Source organism: Ipomoea nil, unplaced genomic scaffold, assembly GCF_001879475.1.
Source record: "Ipomoea nil cultivar Tokyo-kokei standard unplaced genomic scaffold, Asagao_1.1 scaffold1286, whole genome shotgun sequence".
In the NCBI taxonomy this organism is placed as follows: Eukaryota; Viridiplantae; Streptophyta; class Magnoliopsida; order Solanales; family Convolvulaceae; genus Ipomoea; species Ipomoea nil.
In genome coordinates, this window is record NW_017617714.1 from 1,755,581 (window position 1) to 1,780,193 (window position 24,613).

General features: G+C 40.3%; 1 protein-coding gene and 2 non-coding genes across 3 annotated transcripts; 2 read left to right on the top strand and 1 right to left on the bottom strand.

The window, feature by feature from the left end:
* Positions 1 to 164: 164 nt before the first annotated feature.
* Positions 165 to 4,225, bottom strand: LOC109184777 (14-3-3 protein 7). The gene is made up of 7 exons (XM_019334817.1): positions 4,045 to 4,225; positions 2,893 to 3,199; positions 2,343 to 2,430; positions 2,096 to 2,205; positions 1,441 to 1,589; positions 1,147 to 1,181; positions 165 to 412 (listed from the first exon to the last, which is right to left on the bottom strand). Exons 1-7 carry the CDS (start codon positions 4,109 to 4,111, stop codon positions 407 to 409), a joined length of 762 nt encoding a protein of 253 aa, XP_019190362.1. The 5' UTR covers positions 4,112 to 4,225; the 3' UTR covers positions 165 to 406.
* Positions 4,226 to 14,712: 10,487 nt separating this feature from the next.
* Positions 14,713 to 14,785, top strand: TRNAR-UCU. Its single transcript has one exon. It is a non-coding gene; the product is annotated as a tRNA-Arg (tRNA).
* A 9,529-nt stretch (positions 14,786 to 24,314) lies between these two features.
* On the top strand, positions 24,315 to 24,387 carry TRNAR-UCU. Its single transcript has one exon. It is a non-coding gene; the product is annotated as a tRNA-Arg (tRNA).
* The last annotated feature ends 226 nt before the right edge of the window (positions 24,388 to 24,613 follow it).

A 24,613-nucleotide genomic window follows, 5' to 3' on the forward strand; every position in this document is an offset into this window, starting at 1 on the left:
AATCAATTTCCATTGACTTCAGTATTTTCCCCCTTGCCAAAAACTAGAAACCCGGAATGGAAATTATTTTCTGGGCTTCCAAACACACCCTAAATTCACTCTACACCCCTTCCTTCTATCTATCTGTAAACAAACTCAATGGTTTGAAAATCCAATAACAGAAATGAAGCCGCAAAACACACAAACTCGATGATGTTTTAAAATGCAATGCAGTACGGATAACATTAACAAACACACATCATTTAGGAAGCGGAGGAGTAGGAATGATTCATGGAATAGAAACACCGAGTAGACAGATAAAATACAACACAACGGTCATCGATCCCTGTACTAATGTGAAAACTATTTCCACAAGTTCAAGTTGGCATCACCAGACCAAAGAATCCTTTCATCTAAAACACTTCAACTAGCTCTGCAAAATCCAAACAAATAAGTTTTTAGTGTATCATGTCACAGGCTGAGTTTCATCTTTACTTGAAGGTAACTCCTAAAGTCCCACATTGGAAATATATGAAAACTTATGGGTTTATAAGGTCATTGGTTACACTAGCTAATTTATTGGATTTAATTTTTTAGTATGGTTTAGCCCATGTGCATATGGTCCAATCTTAGATTATACAGCAATTATATGTGGACACGGTCCCGCGTCCACAACGACAGACACTATAGTGTATCTAAACTGACACTATCTCTATTATCAAATGAAACAGTAGTTGTGTTGAAATGAAACTGAATAACAATTTCACATATTTGAGCGTATATTGTCCAGCGAAACTGTAGTTGTGTACCACAATGCATTTTGGACCGCAGTATAATTTGCCTAGATTATAAGAGTAACAAATCTCAATTTTACTAATTCTTCATTCTTGGCTTACTTTCTTATACTTTTAAAGTTTGCCTTTTTGTGTTTAATAGTATTCTTCATGTGATTTCTAAATATATGTATGTTTTATGCACTAATACTAAACTAAATATTACAAAAAAAGTAGAATTATAAACTTGAGTCAAGTAGGTAACTGAATTAGATATATAAAATGGGACGAAAGGGGTAAAAAAAAAAAAAAAAAAAAAAAAACCCTCTTTCATAATGACAATTTCAAAATATATGGAAAGCAAATGGTAACAATAAGTCTTCAGAAATCATACCTCTCCTTGAGGCTCGTCAGCCTTCGATTGCTCACCTGCAAAACAAAACAAATGGTTAAAGCCCTCTTATTGAAATAACTTTGTCGGACTAGCTGACCCTAATGTGATGGGATCCAACAAGTATATGGAAATTAATTGAAGAAAAGGGAGCTAGTTTTTCATTTATCATGTCCCGGGTTTAAGCTATTGAATTACAGGATAATAGCATCTGAACTCAGTCAAACTGGATGGTTATTTGTTAACATAAACAATTCTATTTAAATAGTTCAGACAAAAATCAATCGCATCACAGACCTCCCTCCTCAGGAAGATCGGATGTCCACAATGTGAGATTATCCCGAAGAAGCTGCATGATAAGGGTACTATCTTTGTAGGAGTCTTCATTCAGGCTATCAAGTTCTGCAATAGCTTCATCGAAAGCTTGTTTGGCCAGGTGGCATGCCCTGCACACCGTAGATAACATCTCTTAGTGATTAAGATAAACAAACAAAAGATTTAAGAAACTCACAAGCTGAAGGTATTCTTCAAGGAGGTCTTCGTTCTGAATGTAAACAAGATATGACCCATTGCTGAAGTTCTTTACACTATGGCCCTGTTTGGTAAAATAGTTATCCTATCAGCCAATTTTGGCTTATTTGACCCAAAGCAACTTTTTCAATTAGCTTTTTCAGAAAAGAAAATATACCAAACACCTATCAGCTAACAGCTAATTTACTAAACACCTTTCTACAATCAACTAATGTTATCAACTAGTCATACCCTCTAACCCAATCAACTAACAGCCATTTACCAAACAAGGCCTATGTATTTCAATTTTTACTTAAAAAGCCAATGCATTTTTCGTTCCGCGTGATAACTGGATTTACAGAGGTAGGGTAACAGCTAGAATCCACTTAATCATAAAAAAGAAACTCTAAAATTCTAAGAAACGCAAGAATCTCTGTCAAACCTCTCAGGTGAGTTCAAAATCTCATAGTAGAAAACAGAAAAGTTCAATGCAAGTCCAAGTCTGATTGGATGAGTTGGGGGAAGATCTGTGCTTGCAGTGGCAGTAGCAGCCTGCAAATATCGATAAATTTAAGGACCATTCCTAAATGTAAGAACAGTTATACATTACAACGGTTCAGTTTGTAAATAAATACACAGCAATAAATTGTAAGCAAATTGGAATAACTAAAGATAAGATTGAATAAAACCTCATAAGCCTTGAGTGACTGATCTGCTGCACCTTTACGATCATCACCTGCTTTGAACTCTGCCAAGTAACGATAATAATCTCCCTTCCTGTGAAAGTTGGAGAGTGCAACATCAGTTAGGCACTTTACAACTCAGCTGTATGTATCAATAGATTCGGCCCACTGGGCATAAATAAATCTCCCGCCACACAAAACATGTGCTCCATCTCAACTAAAAGTTTAAGCTGATAGTTTATATATTATATGCTCAACACGCCCCTCACATTGCGAGCCGATTACTCTTGACGACCTTTGGCATGGGGTTGGCTCTGATACCAAATTAAAGCATGTGCTTCATCTCAACTAAAAGCCTAAGCTGATAGTTGGATTGCACATTTATATTTATATATTATATGCTCAACACACACACCACATATAAGAAAAGAGTAAAGATAAAACTTCAAAAACTAAAGAAACATGTACACAAAAATAGTACTAGTAGTAACACTTTTTTTTGTTGCTCCAAACTAGTAGTAACAGTTATGAAGAGAAAGGAGGGAAAGAAACTCACATCTTGTAGTAGAAAACAGTAGATTCTCCAGTTGAAGAAGATGGAATAAGGTGTTCATCGATCACCGATAAAATATCGGTGCATATCTTTGTAAGCTCATCTTCAACCCTCTGACGGTAACTCTTGATCCTCTTCACATTCTGCTCATGTCCCTTACTATCCTCCTTCTGTTCAATAGAAGATAATATTCGCCATGAAGCCCGCCTTGCCCCAATAACATTCTTATACCCAACAGATACCAAGTTCCTCTCCTCAACAGTCAGTTCTACATTCAGCTTTGCAACGTTCTTCATGGATTCAACCATCTCTGGATAAGGAGCAAGGAAGAGTAATATCTATAACGAAATTTCAAGTAAAAATGACATATCGCAAAGTAATCATGCTGCAACTAATAAGTGAAACTCCACTCAGCATTTGTCAAATTGAAAGAATTGTTGGGCGGAGGCCAGTAAAAGGCCAAGTCCAACACGCTGCCTCTCAAAAATGTGATGGCCGTCTATAAGGAAATAAAGTTGCACCTTCCTATAGTGTTTGATTTTAACAAGTGGTATCAGAGCTAGGTCACAAGAGCTAAAACGGTGCACTTAAGACTGAGCACTTGATCCTAACAAGAATCATCTTTATAAAGTGGGGTTTTTACTAAGGACATTTCACTCTCGAATCCTAATTCCGAAATCATACCTTAAATCACCTGATATTTGACATTTCCATATTACACAAGAAGCAATATTAAGCAATCTGTTGAAACAGAACGTTGGGAAAATCAACTTTTGTTGAATCATTTATCACTATAGTGATATTAGTATTTAGTAGTGACTAATGATACTCTATGTAAAAGTATTCTAACCACCACAGTCCACAAAGCTCATCAAGAACATGACTTAACTACAAGAAATTTCACAATGGCTTACAGTCAAAGAGAAATTGCAATTTTAAGGATAGAAATCAACCTCAAATCAGCAAAATTATAGAAATCCACAGTAACAGAAAACAGAAAACAACAAGTTTTACAACTTTAACAACACCCAAACCAGAAGCACAAGAATCTAAAAACAAAACTGTGCAAAACACAGGAAAAAAAGCATAAAAATAAGAAAATTGAAGTGAAATAAATCAAGGAGTGGGAGAAAATATAATATCGAAATTGAATACCATCATATCTTTCAGCTTGCTCCGCTAGCCTAGCCAAGTACACCAGTTGCTCTCTCTCCTTCTCCATGTCGTTTCTCTCTCTTCACACACACACTATCTCTCTCTCTATGACTTTCTGAGTTTAGGAGGTATTCTATGACTAAAAACGTTGGGATTCTCCTCAACTTTTTCAGTTTTCTTTTTGAGTAAAGAAAAGGAAAATGCCAGGAATTTATGGACCGTAGATTTTGCTGTTTGTCGCTACGGAGTATTTCTCATTAAAAAAAAAACATTTATATTACTTAATTACTCAGTAATAGATAAAGAAATATTCCGTATCTGAGATTATTGCGTATTTAGGCAAATTTGTAAATATTTATGAATTTTATAATTAAGAATATGAGTTTAGATTGATTTTAAAATAATTTTTTTATTTGCTAAAAAGTTACAAGGAGATCTTCGCTTGGGGACCGGAGGACATGCCTTGGGTTTACCAATCAATCATCACCCACCGACTGGCTGTCTATCCTAGTTTCAAGCCTGTCGCGCAGAAGCGGAGATATCTGTCAAATGACTAGAGAGACTTTGTGAAAAAGGAAGTGGACACCTTGTCAGCCGCAGGGCATATCCGGGAAGTAAAGTACCCCGGCTGGCTGGCCAACGTAGTGTTGGTGCCTAAGCTGCCGACGTGGAGGATGTGCATAGATTACACCGACCTCAGCAAGGTGTGCCCTAAGGATCCTTTCCCCCTACTCAGAATTGATTAGCTGGTCGATGACACAGGCGGGTGCGCGCTACTCAGTTTCATGGATGCCTTCTGCGGTTACCATCAAATATTCATGCATGAGGCTGATGAGGAAAAGAATGTTTCCATTACCCCCGACGGGGTATACTGCTATAGGGTGATGCCCTTTGGTCTCAAGAATGTCGGAGCCACGTACACCCAGATGGTGGCTCGGCTATTCAAGAGTTTGATTGGCAAGTCTATGGCCGCCTATATTGATGACATGCTGGTAAAAAGTAAAGAGGAGGATAGTCACGGGAGGGATCTCGCTGAATGCTCCGAGATCATGAGAAATTATAACCTGAGACTGAACCCTAAGAACTGTATGTTCGCAGTCAGGGGAGGGAAGTTTTTGGGTTATATGGTAATCAGACGGGGAATCGAGTGCAACCCAGAAAAAGTACAAGCCATCCTGAACATGCAGCCCCCTAGTAATCTCAAGGAGATGCAGCATTTAATCGGACGGATGACCGCCCTCAGTCGCTTCCTATTTAAGTCCGCCGACCACGCGTTTCCCTTCTTCGAAGTTATGAAGAAACAGGAAGGATTCCAGTGGACTGGGAAATGCAAGGCTACCTTCGAGGATCTAAAAAAGTATATCTTGACTCCTCCCTTGTTATCTAAACTAAAGGAGAGTGAGGTGTTGTTCTTGTATCTAGCCGCCTCCAAGAAGGAAGTCGAATAAGTGCTAGTGCACGAGGAAGACAAGCTGCAACTGCCCGTGTACTCCGTAGAGCGGACGTTGAAAGGTGCTGAAATCAGCTACTCTCCTTTGGAAAAGGTTGCCTTTGCTTTGGTCACCACGGTTCGGAAGTTGGTCCCCTCTTTCCAAGCTCATTAGGTCAAGGTGTTGACCGACTTGTCGTTAGCCGAGGTGTTGCGTAGCCCCTCCTCATCTAGATGATTGCTTAAATGGGCGATGGAGTTCACTAAGTATGGAATCGAGTATGCACCGCGGCCATCCATAAAGGCTCAGGCCCTAGCTGACTTCATAGTGGAATGTTTCGTGCAGGCTAACGACCCCCAGCCAGACGACATGTCTGGCGAGGCCGAGTGGTGGGAGATACATACTGATGGAGCCGCCAGCAGCCGGCACTGCGGAGGTGGCGTGATGATCACAACTCCTGAAGGGTTCCACTTGTATTATGCATTACAATACCAGTTTCAGACCTCGAACAACGAGGCGGTCATCGACAGGCTTCGTCTAGTCCAAATGCTCAAAGCTACCCGAGTAATAATCAAGATTCTCTCTTGGTGGTCAGTCAACTGAAGGCCGAGTGCGAAACAAATGAGGAAAGGTTGAAATTATATAAGGGCGTAGCAGAGGGACTGCTAGACAAGCTGGCCGCCTATGAAATTGTCCACATTCCCCTGGCGGAGAATGCGGAGGCTGATATCCTATCCAAACTAGCGTTGGGAGGAGTGCCTGATCATCTCTCGATGGCTTACCGGACAGAAATTGTGGAAAGGCCGAGTATCGAGGTGTTGTTGGTCTGCGCAATCACTCGGATGCCTACCCCCCATCCAGATCACAAAACCCAGCCCGAGTGGTTTTGGATCGTAGATATCATAAGGTATAAGCAGGAGTCTGAGCTGCCTGACAAGAAAGAAGACGCCGACCGTGTGCGTAGGACGACCCGGTCCTACGAGATAGTGGATGGCCAATTATACAAACAATCATTTGGAAGACCATTGTTGCACTGCGAGGATGGCTGACCACTCCTTTTCAGGCGGCCTTCTCAGGCATGAATTTTGGGTGTGCGGTCACGCTATGAGCAAGTTTGGAGAATGTCAGCCCTCCCAGCGAGAATGGCTGACTGCACCTTTTCAGGCATGAAGTTTGGGTGTGCGTTCATGCTGCGAACAATTTTGAAGAATGTCATCCCTCCCAGCGAGGATGGCTGACCGCGCCTTTCTAAGCAGCCTTCTCAGGCATGAAGTTTAGGCGTGCGGTCACGCCGCTAGCAAGTTTGGAGAATATCACCCCTCCTATGGAGGATGGTTGGCCGCGCCTTTTAAGGCGGCCTTCTCAAGCATGAAGTTTGGATGTGCGGTCATGCCGCAAGCAAGTCACTGAGGGGCTTGGCTGCTTTGAAGTTTGTTTTATCTCTCGCCGGCTCGTAGACAGTCACCTCGCCCACTGGGAGACTTGGGTTGTTTTGGAGTTCGTTTTGTCTCTCGGGGGCTCGCAAGCAGTCAGCCTCGCCCACTGAGGGACTTAGATGTTTTTGAAGTTCGTTTTGTCTCTCAGGGGCTCACAGGCAGTCAGCCTCGCCTACTGAGGGACTTGGCTGTTTTTGGAGTTCGTGTTGTCTCTCAAAGGCTCACAAGGAGTCAACCTCGCCCACTGCGGGACTTGGCTATTTTTGGAGTTCATTTTGTCTCTTCGGGGCTCTCAGGCAGTTAGCCTCGCCCATTAAGGGACTTGGTTGTTATGGAGTTCGTTTTGTCTCTCGGGGGCTCGCAGGCAGTTAATCTCGCCCACTGAGAGCCTTTGCTATTTTTGGAGTTTGTTTTGTCTGTCGGGGGCTCGCAGGCCGTCAGCCTCGCCCACTGCAGGACTTGGCTGTTTTTGGAGTTCGTTTTGTCTCTCGGGGGCTCGTAGGCAGTCAGTATCGCCCACTGAGGACTTGGCTGTTTTTGGAGTTCGTTTTATCACTCGAGGGCTCGCAGGCAGTCAGCCTCGCCCATTGAGGGACTTGGCTGTTTTTGGAGTTCGTGTTGTCTCTCGGGGGCTCGCAGGCAGCCAGCCTCGCCCACTGAGAGACTTGGCTGTTTTGGAGTTCGTTTTGTCTCTCGGGGGCTCGCAAGCAGTCAGCCTTGCCCACTGAGGGACTTGGTTGTTTTGGAGTCTCTTGGAGGGCCGGTAGGCAGTCAACGTTACACACGAGGACTTAACAAAATTCACGAAAACAAGTAAACGGAGGAAGACAAAAGAAGGTTTCATTTCAAAAAGAGCCCGCAGCGGGTAGTCAGGTTACATATAAGAGAAGTAAATGGGAAGTGATTCCTAAATTGCTACTCTAATTGCCTGATGGGTTAGTGGCCTCCTCCGTTTGTCTAGAGAAGGCATCAGCGGGAGCAGCAGCAGTTGGGGTTGAGAGGCATGCACCTCAGCAGTTGATCGGCTAGCTCGCTCTCATCCTCCCCGTCTAAATCAAGAAGCGCCGGTTCGTTAGCTCCAGCCAGAGCATTGGGGTTGGCGGTTAGGCCTAAGTGCTCCGCATCAAACGAAATTTGCTGACCACCACCTACTTGTCTAGTCGCCTGATAGTTCAGGTCGACTGACCCCTAGTCATGTGCGGGGGTAGCTGGGTCCGTAGTATAGCCCGTCAAGGCAGTCGGGAGTCCATAGCGGTGAGGACTGAAGTCGTTGTATCTCCTCCGCAGGATGGCATAGATCTCCTTTTGGATGTCCGCCATCCCGAGCTGATAGTCATCGGTACCCGCATCCGCTAGATAAGCCTGGCCGACTACTGTAGTGATGAAGTTGTTTTGTGTGATTTGCGTATGGATGGATGGTAAGTTTCGGGAATAAAGATTCCCGAGTGTCGTTCTCACCAGATGGCAACTTGGAGAGGTTTAATGCTCACACAAGAAATGTATTGGCAAGTAGTGCTATGTGCAAAGGCATTATTGCAAGTATACAAAGCATTAAGGTACAGCAAAGCTAAGAAGTAGGTGAACAATTAAAGGAAAAGAGGAATTGGATGGAAAACATTTGATCTTATTCACTCTATGGCCTAAGGTAGACAAGAGGTTATGTATAGGCTTGTGCATCTGACGGGTTCGGACGGATCGTATTTCATAACCGCCAATCCGATCGGATTTCAGTTTTATATTTTTGCATCTGAACCGATCACTACAAGCATTATAACCGTCAGATTTCTTAAAGTTTGGATGCAGACGGATATTCTCGGATTTCGAATTATATTCGGTTTGAAAAAAGAATTGAAAATTGGAAAATATAATACAAAATAATTAAAATATACATCTTCCAAAATGCAAATTACAAGTTATAAAGCCGTTAGCCATATAATCAAGTTACAAAATATAAAATATACACAGAAAATCAGAAATGAAAGAAATCACAGAATCAGTGAATCAAAGTTCACTTCACAAGTTTAGAATTGCACAAGGGCGTGTATTTGTGTGTGTGCGTGAGAGAGAGTAGGTACAACACATAATTATAGATGATGATAAATTGATAATTTCCAGCCACCGCTCACGCTCACCATACCATACCATGCACTGTGCTCCTTCAAATGGAATATCAAGCTGGGATGCAACTACTTGTGCGGTATGAAGATCAGTAGCAATCTAATCTCAAGTCTGACAACACACATTTTTGGAATCAAACACCATCCGGTCGCTGCTGATCAATCAGAACTCAGAGAATCGGATAAGAGTAAAGAGAGAAGAGAAGAAAACTCAGATAATGAGAGAAATGGGAGAAGGTCGGAACGATGAAGAGAGCAAAGAGTTGAAGTCTTGAAGCTCTGCGACTGCGCTCAAATGAGAATAAGAGAAGCAATAGTTTATCATATATATTTATATACAGGTAAAATGACGTCGTATGAAACAATACAAAAACCCTAACCCTATATATTTTCGGGTTTTCAGACGGGTCGGGGATAAAAATAGCCTCCCCTATCCGAATTAAATAAACCGGCAAGCATACATTGATCGGGTTAGTTTTAGTCCTTCGGATTCGGATCAAGTCGGGTAGCTGTTCTCCAGTTCTCGGATCGGTCGGAAATGTCGGGTGGATCGGATCTTGCACAGGCCTAGTTATGTAATGCGTGACTAACTTGAGGGAGGAATTTCACCAAACACCTTGGCTACGCCTCTTCCCGAGCCTTGCCCTCTCGGATCGAAGGACGGGGAAAGCAAATGAGCAAGATTACATAGAACCACACTCTCATGCTTGTTCTACTCTCTCATACTCCCTACTCATTATGGACATCAATGAAGAAAGGATCAAGATAAAGCTCCTCGCCAAGAGCTCCCCGGCGACGACAGAGGAAGCAACCCGTCTGCCATTCACAACACAAGTATTCTAGGTCAAGCATTACACAACAACTCATTAAATTGTCAATCAAAACTAGAATGCATAATATCAAGCCAATCCATGCCATTTCCTAAAGATCTAGCCACACATCATCATGTGGAATTGAAATCAACCTCAATTTGCAATCAATTGGAAAATGAAAACAAAATCAAGAGAAATTGAGAAGCAAATAAGTAAAGTGGTACCAATTGCAATCCAAAATCGAAGTTCAATCCACAATTGATGAAGGAATTACTCCAAGAATTCGAGTCTTGAGCTCTACCTCTCTACAATTGAAGTGCTAAAATCTATAGGGAATCTACAAGAACAAGATACAAGTTAAGGAAAATGTCTAGCTATCTAATGACAAGAAAAATCCCCCTTTTAAGCATTTCCTCGCGCCTGGTCACGAGCCGATCACGATCGTAGACCGCTCGTGACCAGATCACTTATGCTCAGATGCCTCAAGCCACGAGCGTGGATCAGCCTCGTGGAACTTCTTATTTTCTATCCACGAACGGGTCACGATTGTGGATCCTGTCATGACACTTTTTGTTCTCTGGCCACGACCCACGGTCACGATTGTGGACCCCTCGTGGTACTTTCTGTTCCTTGGCCACGAGTTGGTCACGATCGTGACATGCCTCTGTAGGGCCACCTTGATTTTTCCTTTGTATCTTCTTCTATGTTGGCCCTAAATCCCTGCAAAACATCACAATGTGCTTCTCCATACTCGACATATAACATCTTTGGCAAATCACACCCATTTGTCTCATTTCCCACTCAATGCAAGCTTAAATATGCACAAATATAGCTTGAATGTGCTTCTAAAAATGAACACTTTTGGCACTTATCATGTAGCTAGCCATTCCAGGACAATCCCTTCAGCATTGGCCCGGGAATGTTCCACCACCTCCCTCTGGAATTCGAGCGACAGCCTGTAAGTGGTCAGAGCCACCTCCCGAGCATTATGAAGCTCGACCACTAGCTGCTCATTTCTCTTTTGCTCCGCCTCCAAAATTTCAGGTTGAGCACATCCACCTGCTTGGCGTGGTTATCCCGGATGACGTGGAGGTCCTTTAGCTAAGTTAGCATAACCCTTTGGCGGCGACGGAGGGCGAGTTGGCACACCAGATATCAGAAAATACTAAGTATAGAAAAGGGAGAGCAGTATGTTTAAAGAGTAACAGGCTACCTGGTAGGTGTGGAAGGCGACCCCATCGAGCAGCAAGTCGGCATCGCCCCCTTCGACAGACCCGAGGTCCTTAGGGAAAATGACATTCTCTAGCCACTCGTCCACAGGGTATTTGCCCTTATGGATGACCTCGTAATCATTGGGCCCCAGGGTCGACCAATATCCTCTTGGCAGCTGGCGCTTCGACGTGGGTTTCCCCCGACTGTTTGATTCCCGACCGGCGAGGCTGACCTCCTCCGCCTAGTATCTACGACGGACTGGGCTACGACAGTCGGCGAGCCACCGATGACCAGTGGAGCCAAGCTGCAGACAGCTTGCGGTGGGGTGGAGTCGGCCGAGCTGGCCACGCCCTTGCCCTTATCAGCAGCAGTCAGGGGGGCACGACCAGAGGCACGAATCAACGCTCGGCGGATAGCCATGGGTTCCTCGAAAGATCCCTCGGATGGAGCGACGTCGTCAGAGCTAAGTTTGGTGACGCGCGACCAGAGTCCCCTCGTATCCATGTTCGTCCTCTTCTGACTCCTCTAAGGATGAATCGATATCGTTGTGCCAGGCAAACAAAACTCGGAAGGTCAGCACATAATTCCTATGTCCATGCAGTCAGTTAGGATTCATAAGCAAACCAGTGTTAGTTGCGCCGTCTGGAAAAATGCCAACCTTCTGCATGGGCCCTAGTCGTGACCAGCGCCTGGCGGAGATGAGCTCACCCTCGGTGATCCGCTTAACTGTATTAGCCAGATCATCTGGGCAGGGTGGCATCTTCTCGAGGCGATAATACGATGACTGCTAGGCAGTCGGGAAGTTGAAGGCAGGTTGGGAGTCGATTGAGCGGATGAAAAGGAACTCCTCATTTCAGCATTTGTAAGAGGACTCCAGTTTGTCCAAGAATTTGCGACCATCCCGGGAACAAATCTGTACATGTATCGCAGCGACCGAACAGACCGCCATCAAACTGAATAGCTAGTGGAAGAGGGGTAAGGAGGCCGGTACCTAAAAGCGGTAGCAGTAGGTCAGGAAGAAGACCAGAAGACGATAGGAGTTGGGCACTAGTTGGCCGGGCACAATGCCATAGTACCGGAGGAGAAGGGAGAGGAAAGGAAAAACCAGTACCCATAATCTGCAACAGACCGACTGGTAGTGAATCCCCACATACCCGCCTTTCAGGGGGTCGCTGACCAGTCGGTTGCCTGGGTGTAGAGTCATCGCGGTCGTGCCTAGCAACCAGCGGGCGTGCTGGTAATCGACGTCGGAAAGAGTGGAGCAGCGACCGACCGGCCACTCCAAATCCTCAAAGTAGCCCGGTTCTTTGTCAATTAGAGGGTCTACAGGGGCTACTGAGGTGGGGCACTAGGCCGCTGCCGATAGAGAAGTAGTGGCCGGTGGGTTTGAAGTTTGGCCTTGACGGGCGCCGGAGGTAGAAGCAGTGGGCGGTTGTGGTGAAGACATGATAGAAGCGAAAGAAGGAAAGGATAGGGAAAAGAGAGAGGGCTAACCTTGATGGAAAGGAGGGGTGACGACCGGAGGAGAATTGGAACTGACTCTAGAAAAGGGATGAGTGACGGTTGCCGATGAAAGAGTGAAGGGGAAGAAGGGATTTCGCCGGAAGTATTGGAAGAAGAGAAGTGCGGAAGGGGAGTGAGTAGAAGGGAATGGCTATTTATAAGTATGGCCGGCCGGCCAGATCGTGACACGTGTATTCTATCAGACGGTTGGGTGAGGGACGTAGCGATTGACAAGACAGTTACAAAATGACGCGCCTCGGAGTTGCCATAATTATGCTTTTTTTTTTTTTTGCTGGAAGTGAGAGATACTGTACCTATATGCACAAACAAATAAAATAAGAGCAATTTTAACATGATATCTACATTTTGGAGCTTGAAAATAAGATTAAATGTGGGATAAAATGCAAGTAAATATGAACTTATCGCCTTACTTGCTCAAGCTTGTCCCTACGAGATTTTGGGTTTATGCCTACGAAATTGTAGTATTTCTAATTAATCGTATGCCTTCTGCAACATTAAACAATTTGAGTCCCTATGATATCATCAACACAACAACTCCCAACTACTCCTTCCTCCGTGTGTTTGATTGTGTATGTTTTTCATATCTCCGTCTCTACAATAAACACAAAATAGAGTATCGTTCTGCTTCATTTGTCTTCATTGGGAAACTAGACTCATTTAGAGGATATCTTTTCTTGAATCTAAATACTAGAAATATTATTACTATTCGCCATATATGATTTGATGAAAATGTTTTCCCTTTTGCAGCTAATACTCCTCCATCGGTTTCTACTTCAACTCCGGATGCGATATCATATGCGATCGTCAACGTACCAAGCAGAATAGGATGCCAAGAGATCGACACGGCCATGTTGTCCCCATTACCCTATGTCACGAATGTGTAACCAATCAGAGAGGGACATGGCTGTGACACGCACATGACACGATTGTGTCAACGTGAACCCCCTCCCCTAGCAGATTTCACTCCCAACCCTCCTCTAATTGTTCCTTCTAGGCCCGAACAACGTTGACCACCACCCCGACTCAACGTACATATCCTAAAATCATATGAAACATGACTCGTGACTCCACATGTAACAAAGCTCTAATAGTATGTGTAGATAAACTCTGAACCCACTTTCCACTCCCAACATGTAAAGAGCCTTGAATGGCGAGTAACAACGGACGAAGAATTCAATGCTCTCCTTCACATCAACCCTTGGAAATTGGTTCCACATGAACGAGATACGAACGTCATTGGAAGCAAATGAGTTTTTCAAATCAAAAGAACAGCTGATGGTACAATTGAACGATATAAAGCCAAACTTGTTGCAAATGGAATCAATTAGGTTGAAGTAGAAGATTATTTTGACAATTTCAGTCCGATCATCAAACCAACTACAATAAGACTTCTCTTACAAATTTATAACTTCAAATATTAGAGTTATTTATAACTTCATATTTAATTTTATTATTTAAATATATAATAAAATAATTTTATCCGTGCATCGCACGGTAATTTACTAGTTTATTACTATAACAAAAGATTGGTCTATCATACAACTTTATGTTCAGAATGTCTTCCTCAATTGTTGTCTAAGTGAGATGTTTACATAGAGCAACCACAAGGGTATATTGACAACAAGTTTCCTACTCGTCTACAAACTACAAAAGTCTCTATATGATTTGAAGCAAGACCATGTGCATGGTTCAAACCCCTTCAAGATTGTCTACTCTCGGTTGGTTTCAAGGCTTCAAACATTGATGTGCATATACATAGTACAAAAGACAAATACTACATAAACAAATTTGTGTATTAAATTTTCTAGTCTATATTATATAACGAGATTTTATTTGTTTAAGTGCACTATTACTCCTTATATTATTATAAAATATTCAATTCAGTACATGTATTATAAAATTGGCCAATTTAATTCTTATACTATTTCAAATAAAACACTAAAGTAAAATTATTAACATCATCAATTGAACTATTAAATATGTTGATGTAGCTAAATTCAATGGAAATAATATGACACTCAAGTCACTAATTAATAATATGTTAATATAAATTTTTTAAAATGTCATCATTAACAAGAATTTGAACTCATAACATTAGAATAATTAGTAAGCGCTATCCCATAACTTAATGGATTAGGCGCCCATGGCCTAATGGATAAGGCGCTTGACTTCTAATCAAGTGATTGTGGGTTTGAGTCCCACTGGGTGTGTTTAATCAAAATTTAACAATTTGAAAATGTTATTAAAATTTCAAAAAAATATTTTTCTTAATTATAAAAACTAAATCACATACTACTAAAATTGTAAAGATAAAAATAATAATATAATTAAAATCATATACTATTAAATATATAAATTAATTAGCATTGGAAGTTAGTATTAATTAATTATATTAGTTTTATTTTTGCAATTTAGGTAGTATGTGGTTTAATTTTTGTATAATTAATAAAATTGTTTTTGTGATGTTTCATTTCTTATATTAATATTTTAATAAATTACTATAGTTGGATTTGAATTATTATTATTGTTATTGTTGTTATTATTCCAATGTCATGGGTTCAATTCTTATTAATTTTTTTTTTTAAATAATTTGAAAAGAATGCAAACTTTTAATGGAAAATGAATCTCTAAAATTTAATGAAAACAAAAAACGTTAGTCCTTAAGTGGAATGAAAATTGTGTTGGTCGTATAACATGTATCAAGTGATTGTTCTTTGTGTTGTTTGTGTTGTTTCTTTACATTTTCTTTCCAATTTTACTGTTCATATTTTTTTCATTTGATCGTTAATTTAACATTAGTTCTTAATTGAAATTAAAAACATGTTAGTGGTATAAGTAACTGGTGTACAATTTGGTATGTGTAAGGGATACTATCGTTCTCAAAGATTAGGATTGGTGTGATTATCATGCAATTATGAGTTCCTAGACACTAAGATGGGTGAATCCACAAGAAGTCAAGCTCATAGTGTGGAGTGAAATGCTTGCAATTCTATTGAACAACGGAAGTGCTTGGAACACTGAAATTGATGAAATTATGACAAAAAGGGGGCTTGACTAAGGGATTGATCCTATCTATCCATAGAGTTAAAAGAGCAAGAGTCTAACATAGGGCAATGATGGGAATGTACATAAGAATCAAAAATTAGATGGCACTCTCGAGACATCTATATTGTGATTGGGCTTATGAGTGTCCCATTCTCATGGCGAACCACTCCTAGTACTGAAACGTCACTAATTGACCAATTCAACTCTTGTTGCAATTGAATCTCCTCCTAAGCATGTCAATGAATGTGGCCATCAAACACCAACAAGGTAATTCTATTATGACTTTGTATTCTAGTTACACTAGAATTTCTTCTCTCTCTCCATGTGTTATTGTGAATCTACCTTTTATCAATTTTGATTTGACTAGGACTCTTTGTATTCTTATAAATATATATTTTCTTGTACTTTATAAATTGGATTGTTCGATAATAAAATTTTGCTAAGAATTATTGTTCGCATCTCATATCAGAAGACCTAACAATCCATGTCTACCAACCCTACCACCACCACTGCCACTGGTAACTCTGCATCTTCCTCTCGCACCATCTCGAATATTTCCTCCCCATCCCCAACCCCGATAAATACTCTACAGATACTCCACCACTTTATATTCATTAAACTTAGCTCTTCACACCTACTTTATATCCATTAAACTTACCTCTTCAAATTATTTATTCTGGAAAACCCAACTTGTTCTATTTCTTCACAGACAAAATCTTAGTGGATACGTTGATGGCATGTTACCGTGTCCAACTTCTTTCATTCAGGCTCCAGATGGATGTCCTATGGTAGCCAATCTTGCGGCTCAAGATTGGGTCCATCAAGATTATTCTATTTTGTCCATGTTCATATCATCTCTATCTCATGAGGTTATGTATGTTGTAGTGGGACATACCACGTCCCGGGCCTTGTGGCAAGCTATTGAAGCTGCGTTTGGGTTCTCCTCTCGGACACGTTCTCTGAGTCTCCTTAGTTAGTTGCAATCTTTGCACTAAGGGGATTCCATGATGATGTGAGTATAATTGTGCATATTTCTAGTATTAGTTTGAGTGTATTTGTTAGGTTTAAGTTCATGAATTTGGTAATTTAATTGCATAATCCTTTGTTTTATCATTAAGATATGGCTATACACTTGATTTGAATGTTTTACGTTGTTTGTTACTGTTTCGGAATCATTATAGGTAAAGTGCAAAAGCAAGAGAAATTCTAGGACGAGTTTGTAGCCAAAACAAAGTCAATGTGAAGCTAAGGAGGTGGCTAAAATGCTTGAAATAGAGCCAAAGAGTGGTGTTTTCAATGGATTTGATCACAAGAACCAAACAAGGGAAAAGTGGACCAAAAGAGCAAAGAGTTGTTATTCCCGCTGAATTCGACGACAGCTTAGTATTTTGATCATATCTCATGCTAGGAATGTCCGATTAAGGTGATTCTTGCGACATTAGAAAGAAGACTCGAAGGGTTACAATCTGATATGCAGCGTCAAACTCGACACATCAAAAATTTCCAGTGAAGTTTCATCAGTAAAAGTTTTCGCACAGATTGGCGACAGTTCGGTTTTTAGACCATATCTCAGCCTAGGAATGTCCGATTCAGGTGATTCTTGCGCCATTGGAAAGAAGGCTTGACCAGTGTTAGTGACTGCGAGAGTAGCTCTATACCACTTTGCATCCTCACACTCGTATGAACCCAGATTTAATATTACATTAGGTTAGGCACTAGGGGATTAAACACTTGAATCCCAGGAATCTCAATCTCTCTAATTTGCTTTCAAAACTCTGAATCATTGCTTTGTTTTATTTTATTTATTTTATGCAATCATCCAAATCAATTGTTAGAATTAGCTTCAAAGAATAATTTAGTAGCTAGTGCTTAATACAACCACTTCCCTGTTGATTGATTACCCGATACTCCGGGTATTATTTATTTGCAAATATACTACAATCAAATTGGCATCGTTGCCGGGGAAGTGGTTTTAGTATTAACATTAGTGAAAGTTTTATTCTAGGAGTCTAATCCATTATTTTTTAAATTTATTTGCTTTTTATTTTTATTAACAATTTTTTTTAGTTTATGGATGTATATGGATTTCAAGGAACAATGCCACCATTTTACCTTCCTTCCCAGGGGTTATGAGATGAGTTGGAATACGAATCAAGAATATGGAGGAATGGAACAACAATCCCCTTTCTCAAATTTTGTCAACTCAAGACAAGGATATTTTCAAGAAAGCTCTTCTCAAACATTCATATCACAACCCCAATGGTGCTCATTTTGTGGTGGGAATTACTTTGTGGAAAATTGTTACATGCTCAACCCCACCAACCATATTCATCAACAACCTACTCAAGGATTTTGTGCCAACATGAGTCAAGCCACTTATCAAAGATGCACACCACCTACTCCACAACCCTTATGGTGCATGATATGTGGTGGACCTCATGAGGCAGAAAATTACTTTATCTTGGATCCCAATTACAAATATCTAGGGCGAGTTCAAGGGCCTCAATACCAAGAGTTTCAACAAGAATGCCAACCACTTGACCCAACAATTGAGATGAAGTCCATACAGACTAACGAGTTAATGCAATTGGCATCTCAATTAATGGAGATACAGGCTCAAATTGATCACAGGACGACTCAATGGCAAGATTTGACAATTCAAGAGTCACTTCAAGATTCATTTAATAGAGATGTTCTAGAAGAGTTGCTTTAGCCAAATGAAGGTCATGAGGTTGAGAAGAATAAGAAGGATGGTGAGGACCTTGAAAATGATGATGATGAGGTTATGGATGAATGCATTGAGATGGAGACACCAAGTTAGGAGGAAAGTGTAGACTTGCAAGTCCAGTCCCAGGAGGGGGATGATGCGCGCGTAGGCTAAGGACCAAGTCATACATGCTGCGCAACTAGGCTTGGTGTTCAAAGGTTGCAGCAGGTGCTGGGAGGAGGATTGTTGGGCGTCTGCCAGGTTGGCCGAGTTTAGCCCTACTCAATTCGAGACGTGGCTTACCATGGAGGGATGTGGTTAAATGGTTAATTTCAACCTACTTATCACCAATTGGTTTTAAGTAGGATATGGTAACCAGATAGCCAAAGAACCCTGTGGTTAAGTGTGCTTGACTTACAGCAGTTACGGGATGGGTGACCCCCTAGGAAGTCAGTATAGTGCAGCGCTGAGATCCATCAACACTCATAAACATGGATAGACAAATCAACACTAATTAACACACCTAAAATATAAAATTGGGTGACCCCCTAGGAAGTCAGCATAGTACAGCTATAGTACAGCGCTGAGATCCATCAACACTCATAACCATGGATAGACAAATCAACACTAATTAACATACCTAAAATATAAAATAAACACAATAAGAAAAGATAAGGCTCAAGTTAAGAAATATCACATTCTAGATGCTAAATAGCTTATGGGATAAAGGAGAACAAATAATCAAGGGATCAAGAGGGAATGCACGAAGGAATTCCAATTGCCACTTTCGTGGTCAATGCAACAAGGATTAGAACAAGGGATTGCCCCACTTTCGTGATGCATCAACCCCAAGCTCACAAAGCTTCAAGGCCTCCCAAATCTTCTCCTACTTTCGTAGAGAGAGAAATTAGGTTGTGCAAGGAACGACTTGAGTTCTTCACCTAAATTTTGTTGCGACAAGGAACTCTCTAAATACATGCTAATGAATATTGTACACCAAGCATTAATAAGATTCAATCACAATCATTCACAAACATATGAACCCAAGATTAGAGTTCTACCCCTTATGCAATAATCACATAAATAGAATCAACCGCAATAAATCCCTAATCTAATCCCATAAACTAATTGCCATGATTCAATAGCATAAAGAAAACAAAAACACAAGTGTAAAGCATAAAAATTGCAAAACAAAGAGACAAAAGGGAAATAGAGCTGTCTATTGAAATGGATGGTAAAGCCTTGAAATCCAAGCATGAATCCTTAGTTTAGAAACCTAAATCTAAGCCTAATCTAACCCTAAAATATGAAATTAAATGAAAGAGAGAAGCTAGGGTTCGAGAACATGCTTAAATAGTGAACATGGGACACTCACACGGGTAAGGACATGGGCATGTACCCACCCATGTGCAAAAGAAAAATAAAACCACTTTGGAGAGTAGTGGTGCTCGGACTCCTTTACAACTGTGAGGGTGCCTATGTGGTACTCCTCTCCTGTGCAATTCTCTAGCAGAATGACTTCCTTGATGTTTTTCACCACTTTAACTTCAAACTGAAGCTTGATGGTCTACATGAAAGCTGTAGCTCTTTGACTTTTATTTCCAATGGTGCAAAAATAACTTTATTGGACATTCATATCCTAATATATGGTAGAAATACTAAGACGTTGACATGTTGTGTGAGAATTGCAATGTCTTGATCTTTTGCTCCACTTTTGCCTTGATTTGTCCAAATGACCAAGACAATTGAAAACATCATTCATTGGCTCTTTTGGAAGATTTTATCCATCTCATTAGCTTCTCCTTGGCTCACTTTGACACCAAATGCATTCAAAATGCTTCATCTGACTCCAATACCTTCCAATTGGCTTTTTTTTTTTTTTTAGCTTCATGTGAGAGATACAGTACCTATATGCACAAACAAATAAAATAAGAGCTATTTTAACATGATATCTACATTTTGGAGCTTGAAAATAGGATTAAATATGGGGTAAAATGCAAGTAAATATGAACTTATCAACTTACTTGCTCAAGCTTATGTCCCTACCAGATTTTGGGTTTATGCCTATGAAATTGCAGTATTTCTAATTAATCGTATGCCTTCTGCAACCTTAAAGAATTTGAGTCCCTATGAAATCATCAACACAACAACTCCAACTACTCCTTCCTCTGTGTGTTTGGTTGTTTATGTTTTTTCTATCTCCGTCCCTACAATAAACACAAAATAGAGTATCGTTCTGTTTCTTCTGTCTTCTTTAGGAACCCGAACTCATTTAGAGGATATCTTTGCTTGAATCTAAATAATAGAAAAATTATTATTATTCTCCGATCCATGTCCGATTTGATGAGAATGTTTTCCTTTTTGTAGCTAAAACTCCTCCATAGGTTTCTACTTCGACTCCGGATGCGATATCATAAGTGGTCGTCAAAGTACTAAGTAGAATAGGATGCCAAGAGATCGACACGCCCATGTTGTTCCCATGTCACGGTCGTGTAACTAATCCAGAGAGGGACATGGCTGTGGCACGCCAATGATTATGTCGACGTAAACCCACTCTCCCAGCAGATTTCGCTCCCAACCCTCCTCCAATTGTTCCCTCTAGGCCCGAACAACGTCGACCACCACCCTCGACTCAACGCATATCCTACGGTCCTATGACACATGACTCGTGACTCCACATGTAACAAAGCTCTAATTGCATGTGTAGATGACTACGAACTCACTTTCCACTCCCAACTTGTAAAGAGCCTCGAATGGCGAGTAGCACTAGACGAAGAATTCGATGCTCTCCTACAACACAACACTTGGAAGTTGGTTTTACGTGAACGAGATATGAACGTCATTGGATGCAAATGAGTTGTTCAAATCAAAAGAAAAGCTAATGGTACAATTGAACGATACAAAGTCAAACTTGTTGCAAAAGGATTCAATTAGGTTGAAGTAGAAGATTATTTTGACACTTTCAGTCCGGTCATCAAACCAACTATAGTAAGACTTCTCTTATTTATTACTATAACAAAAGATTGGTCTATCATACAGCTTAATGTTCACAATGCCTTCCTCAATTGTTGTCTAAGTGAGAATGTTTACATAAAACAACCACAAGGGTATTTTGACAACAAGTTTCCTACTCTTGTCTACAAACTACAAAAGTCTCTATATGATTTGAAGCAAGCACCATGTGCATGGTTCAAACGCCTTCAAGATTGTCTACTCTCGATTGGTTTCAAGACTTCAAAAGTTGATGTGCATAACTGCATATACATACTACAATAGACAAATACTACATAAATAACTTTGTGTATTAAATTTTCTAGTCCATATTATATAACGAGATTTTATTTGTTTAAGTGCACTATTACTCCTTATATTATTATAAAATATTCAATTCAATACATATATTATAAAATTGGTCAATTTAATTCTTATAGTATTACAAATAAAACACTAAAGTAAAATTATTAACACCATCAGTTAAACTGCTAATATGTTGATGTTGCTAAATTCAATGGAAATAATATGACTCTCAAGTCACTAATTAATAATTAATATGTTAATATAAAATTTTTAAAATGTCGTCATTAACAAGAATTTGAACCCATAACATTAGTGTAACACCCCCGATTTTTCAAAATTTTTAAAAACTGAAATTCAAAGGAAAACATCTAATCATCAAGACATAAAGCAAACGGAAGCTATATAAAATCAGTAAGTGTTTTGCCACACCTATCTCAAACATAGGTGCACGGCGGGAAAACTAACAAGTCAACAAAACAGAAAACGTCTAGGCACACAGGCCGCTAAACTAGGCTCACAAACCAACAAAAGGTAACGTCTAAACATGGTAGCTACTCTATCTAGCGATCCACATCTAGCGCTCTCATCATCTACTCAAAACCTATAGAATCAAGGGATAACACCCGGTCAGCGAATATTGCTGGTAACCCATCAATACGCGTTAAATATCATATATAGATAGATATAAACAAAACCATTTGGAATGGGAATACAATATATATCATTTTAAAACCAAAGAGAGAAGTCAACACCAAAGACTCACCAATCACTCTCAAAAGGAACGAGGATCATTATCCTCACGACATCAACAAGACCACAAACATAAAAGACAACACAACTCAGGAGGATGCATCCTACTGATCACAAAGTAGAATACATCAAGACATGCTCATAAGCAAGGAAAACACATTCACATGGTGACAACTTCATGTCACAAGTATCATAGTTCCAACCTTATGGCTACCCCCGACCTTATTTCGGTTCCAACCATTACCTCCTAGTGCCACCCTGTACTTCTGAGTCCAACCTTATGCCTCTGGGGACTGTCGTCCCCCCCACCTACAACCACCCACATTACCACCGATCTCTCAGTACACAAGGGTACCATTAATTTCATTCACACAACCACCTACATATGAGCAAAGCTCAAATAACGAGCCACCAATCTCAATCATAGTCACACAAGGTCATCATCATTACCAAGAAGACTAAGACTCAACAATAGTCTTAATCAAGTATCAACAAAGGTACAACGATTTACATACGATCATATCATATGAATCAATCAAGAGATCACAATAAAGACATGATACCATACTCAACAACAAAGGATTCCAATCCAAAACCAAATGATTGTCAACACAAGTTAGCAATCTCATTACGAAGGAACAAACCACACACACCAGCATATCAACATCAAACTAGCATGCTTATCAAACGGGTAAACCAAAATTAGTTCCAAAGAACGTTCAAGACTCACATTAGCCCAACGAATTACAAAGTTGGACCCTTAGCACGATTCAAGACACCAAATCCTACATGGATTCCTAACATACCGTTCTAGATATACGAAACATCAAGAAAACTCATAAATAGCCCATTAAAACAATAACGGGAGGTCAAAACATCAATACCGAGACAAAAGAATCACGGGGAACAAATCCCCGACATCAACCAACAACTTTCCCCGTGGGTGGGGCCACGGGTGGACCTCCACCCACAGTTCTGCCCGCGGGTACATACACCCAAGGACACCGGTTCCCCGCGGGTTGGGCGGCGGGTAGGCCTCTGCCCGCCGTTTCGCCCGCAGGTACACACCCTGTACACAAAATATCCCTTCGGGGATTTTCAACAATAAGGCCAAATTCAAGTCCAAAACACCCAAAATCTCACACACAACAACAATATGACTTGAACCCAAGAAATAGCCAAGCAATGGCATTCAAGAACCCTAAGAACAAGCTCTAAACATGCATCACCACAAGACAATGCATCAAATCTCACAAATCAACACAAGAATCACAAGTAGAAGCCAAGAATCATCATATAAGTAAGAAAATAGGTTTTGTAAAGAATGTGTTACCTTTGTAGCCTAACAACTTCCTCTTTTCACCCTCAAAAGCCTTTCTTAGAGCTCCTCTTCCACACCAACTTCTTACACATAACAAAACACAACAATGATCCTAACTTTAGAAAAAGACACCTAAAAGGAGGTTAGAAACACCAAAAAGCCAAGGATCTTACCCTTCCCTATGCTCAAGATGAAGAAAGTAGGAATCTTGGGAGAAAATCTTGCAAGACTTGGATGCTCAATTTCTAGCTTGGAGAAGAAGCTAAATCATTTTAGAGAGAGGCTAGAGTTTTTGAGTTTTAGGTTGAAGAGTGAATGAAATGAGAGAGTCTTGCTAGGTTAGCTTGAATCACAATTCTTAGGTACAAAGACATTCCTACCCTTACTAATGTTGGAAAGACAAGGGAACAAGGGCACAACTCAAGGACCACAAGGTACAATCGTTTGACTTAAGTGACTAGTCAAGATATAGTCCCTCAACTATTAAATTTCAGGATTTTTAGCAATAGATTAGCAAAGAGACTTGGATTAATTCTTCAATTAATCCTCGATTAGTGTTTGGATTTACGGGGTGTCACAATTAGAATAATTAGTAAGCGCCCATGATTAAATAAATGAGGTGCCCATGGCCTAATGGATAAGGCGCTTGACTTCTAATCAAGTGATTGTGGGTTCAAATCCCACTGGGTGTGTTTTCAATCTAATATGTTAGCAGTATATTTAATTTACCGTTCCCTAAAAAAATATAATAACATCATATTTTTATTTCAATTATATCCAGTAAGCTAACTAACAATTTGACAATTTAATCAAATGTCAAAAAAATATTTTGCTTGATTATAAAAACTAAATCACATACTACTAAAATTGTAAAGATAAAAAGAATATAATTAAAATCATATACTATTAACTAATATA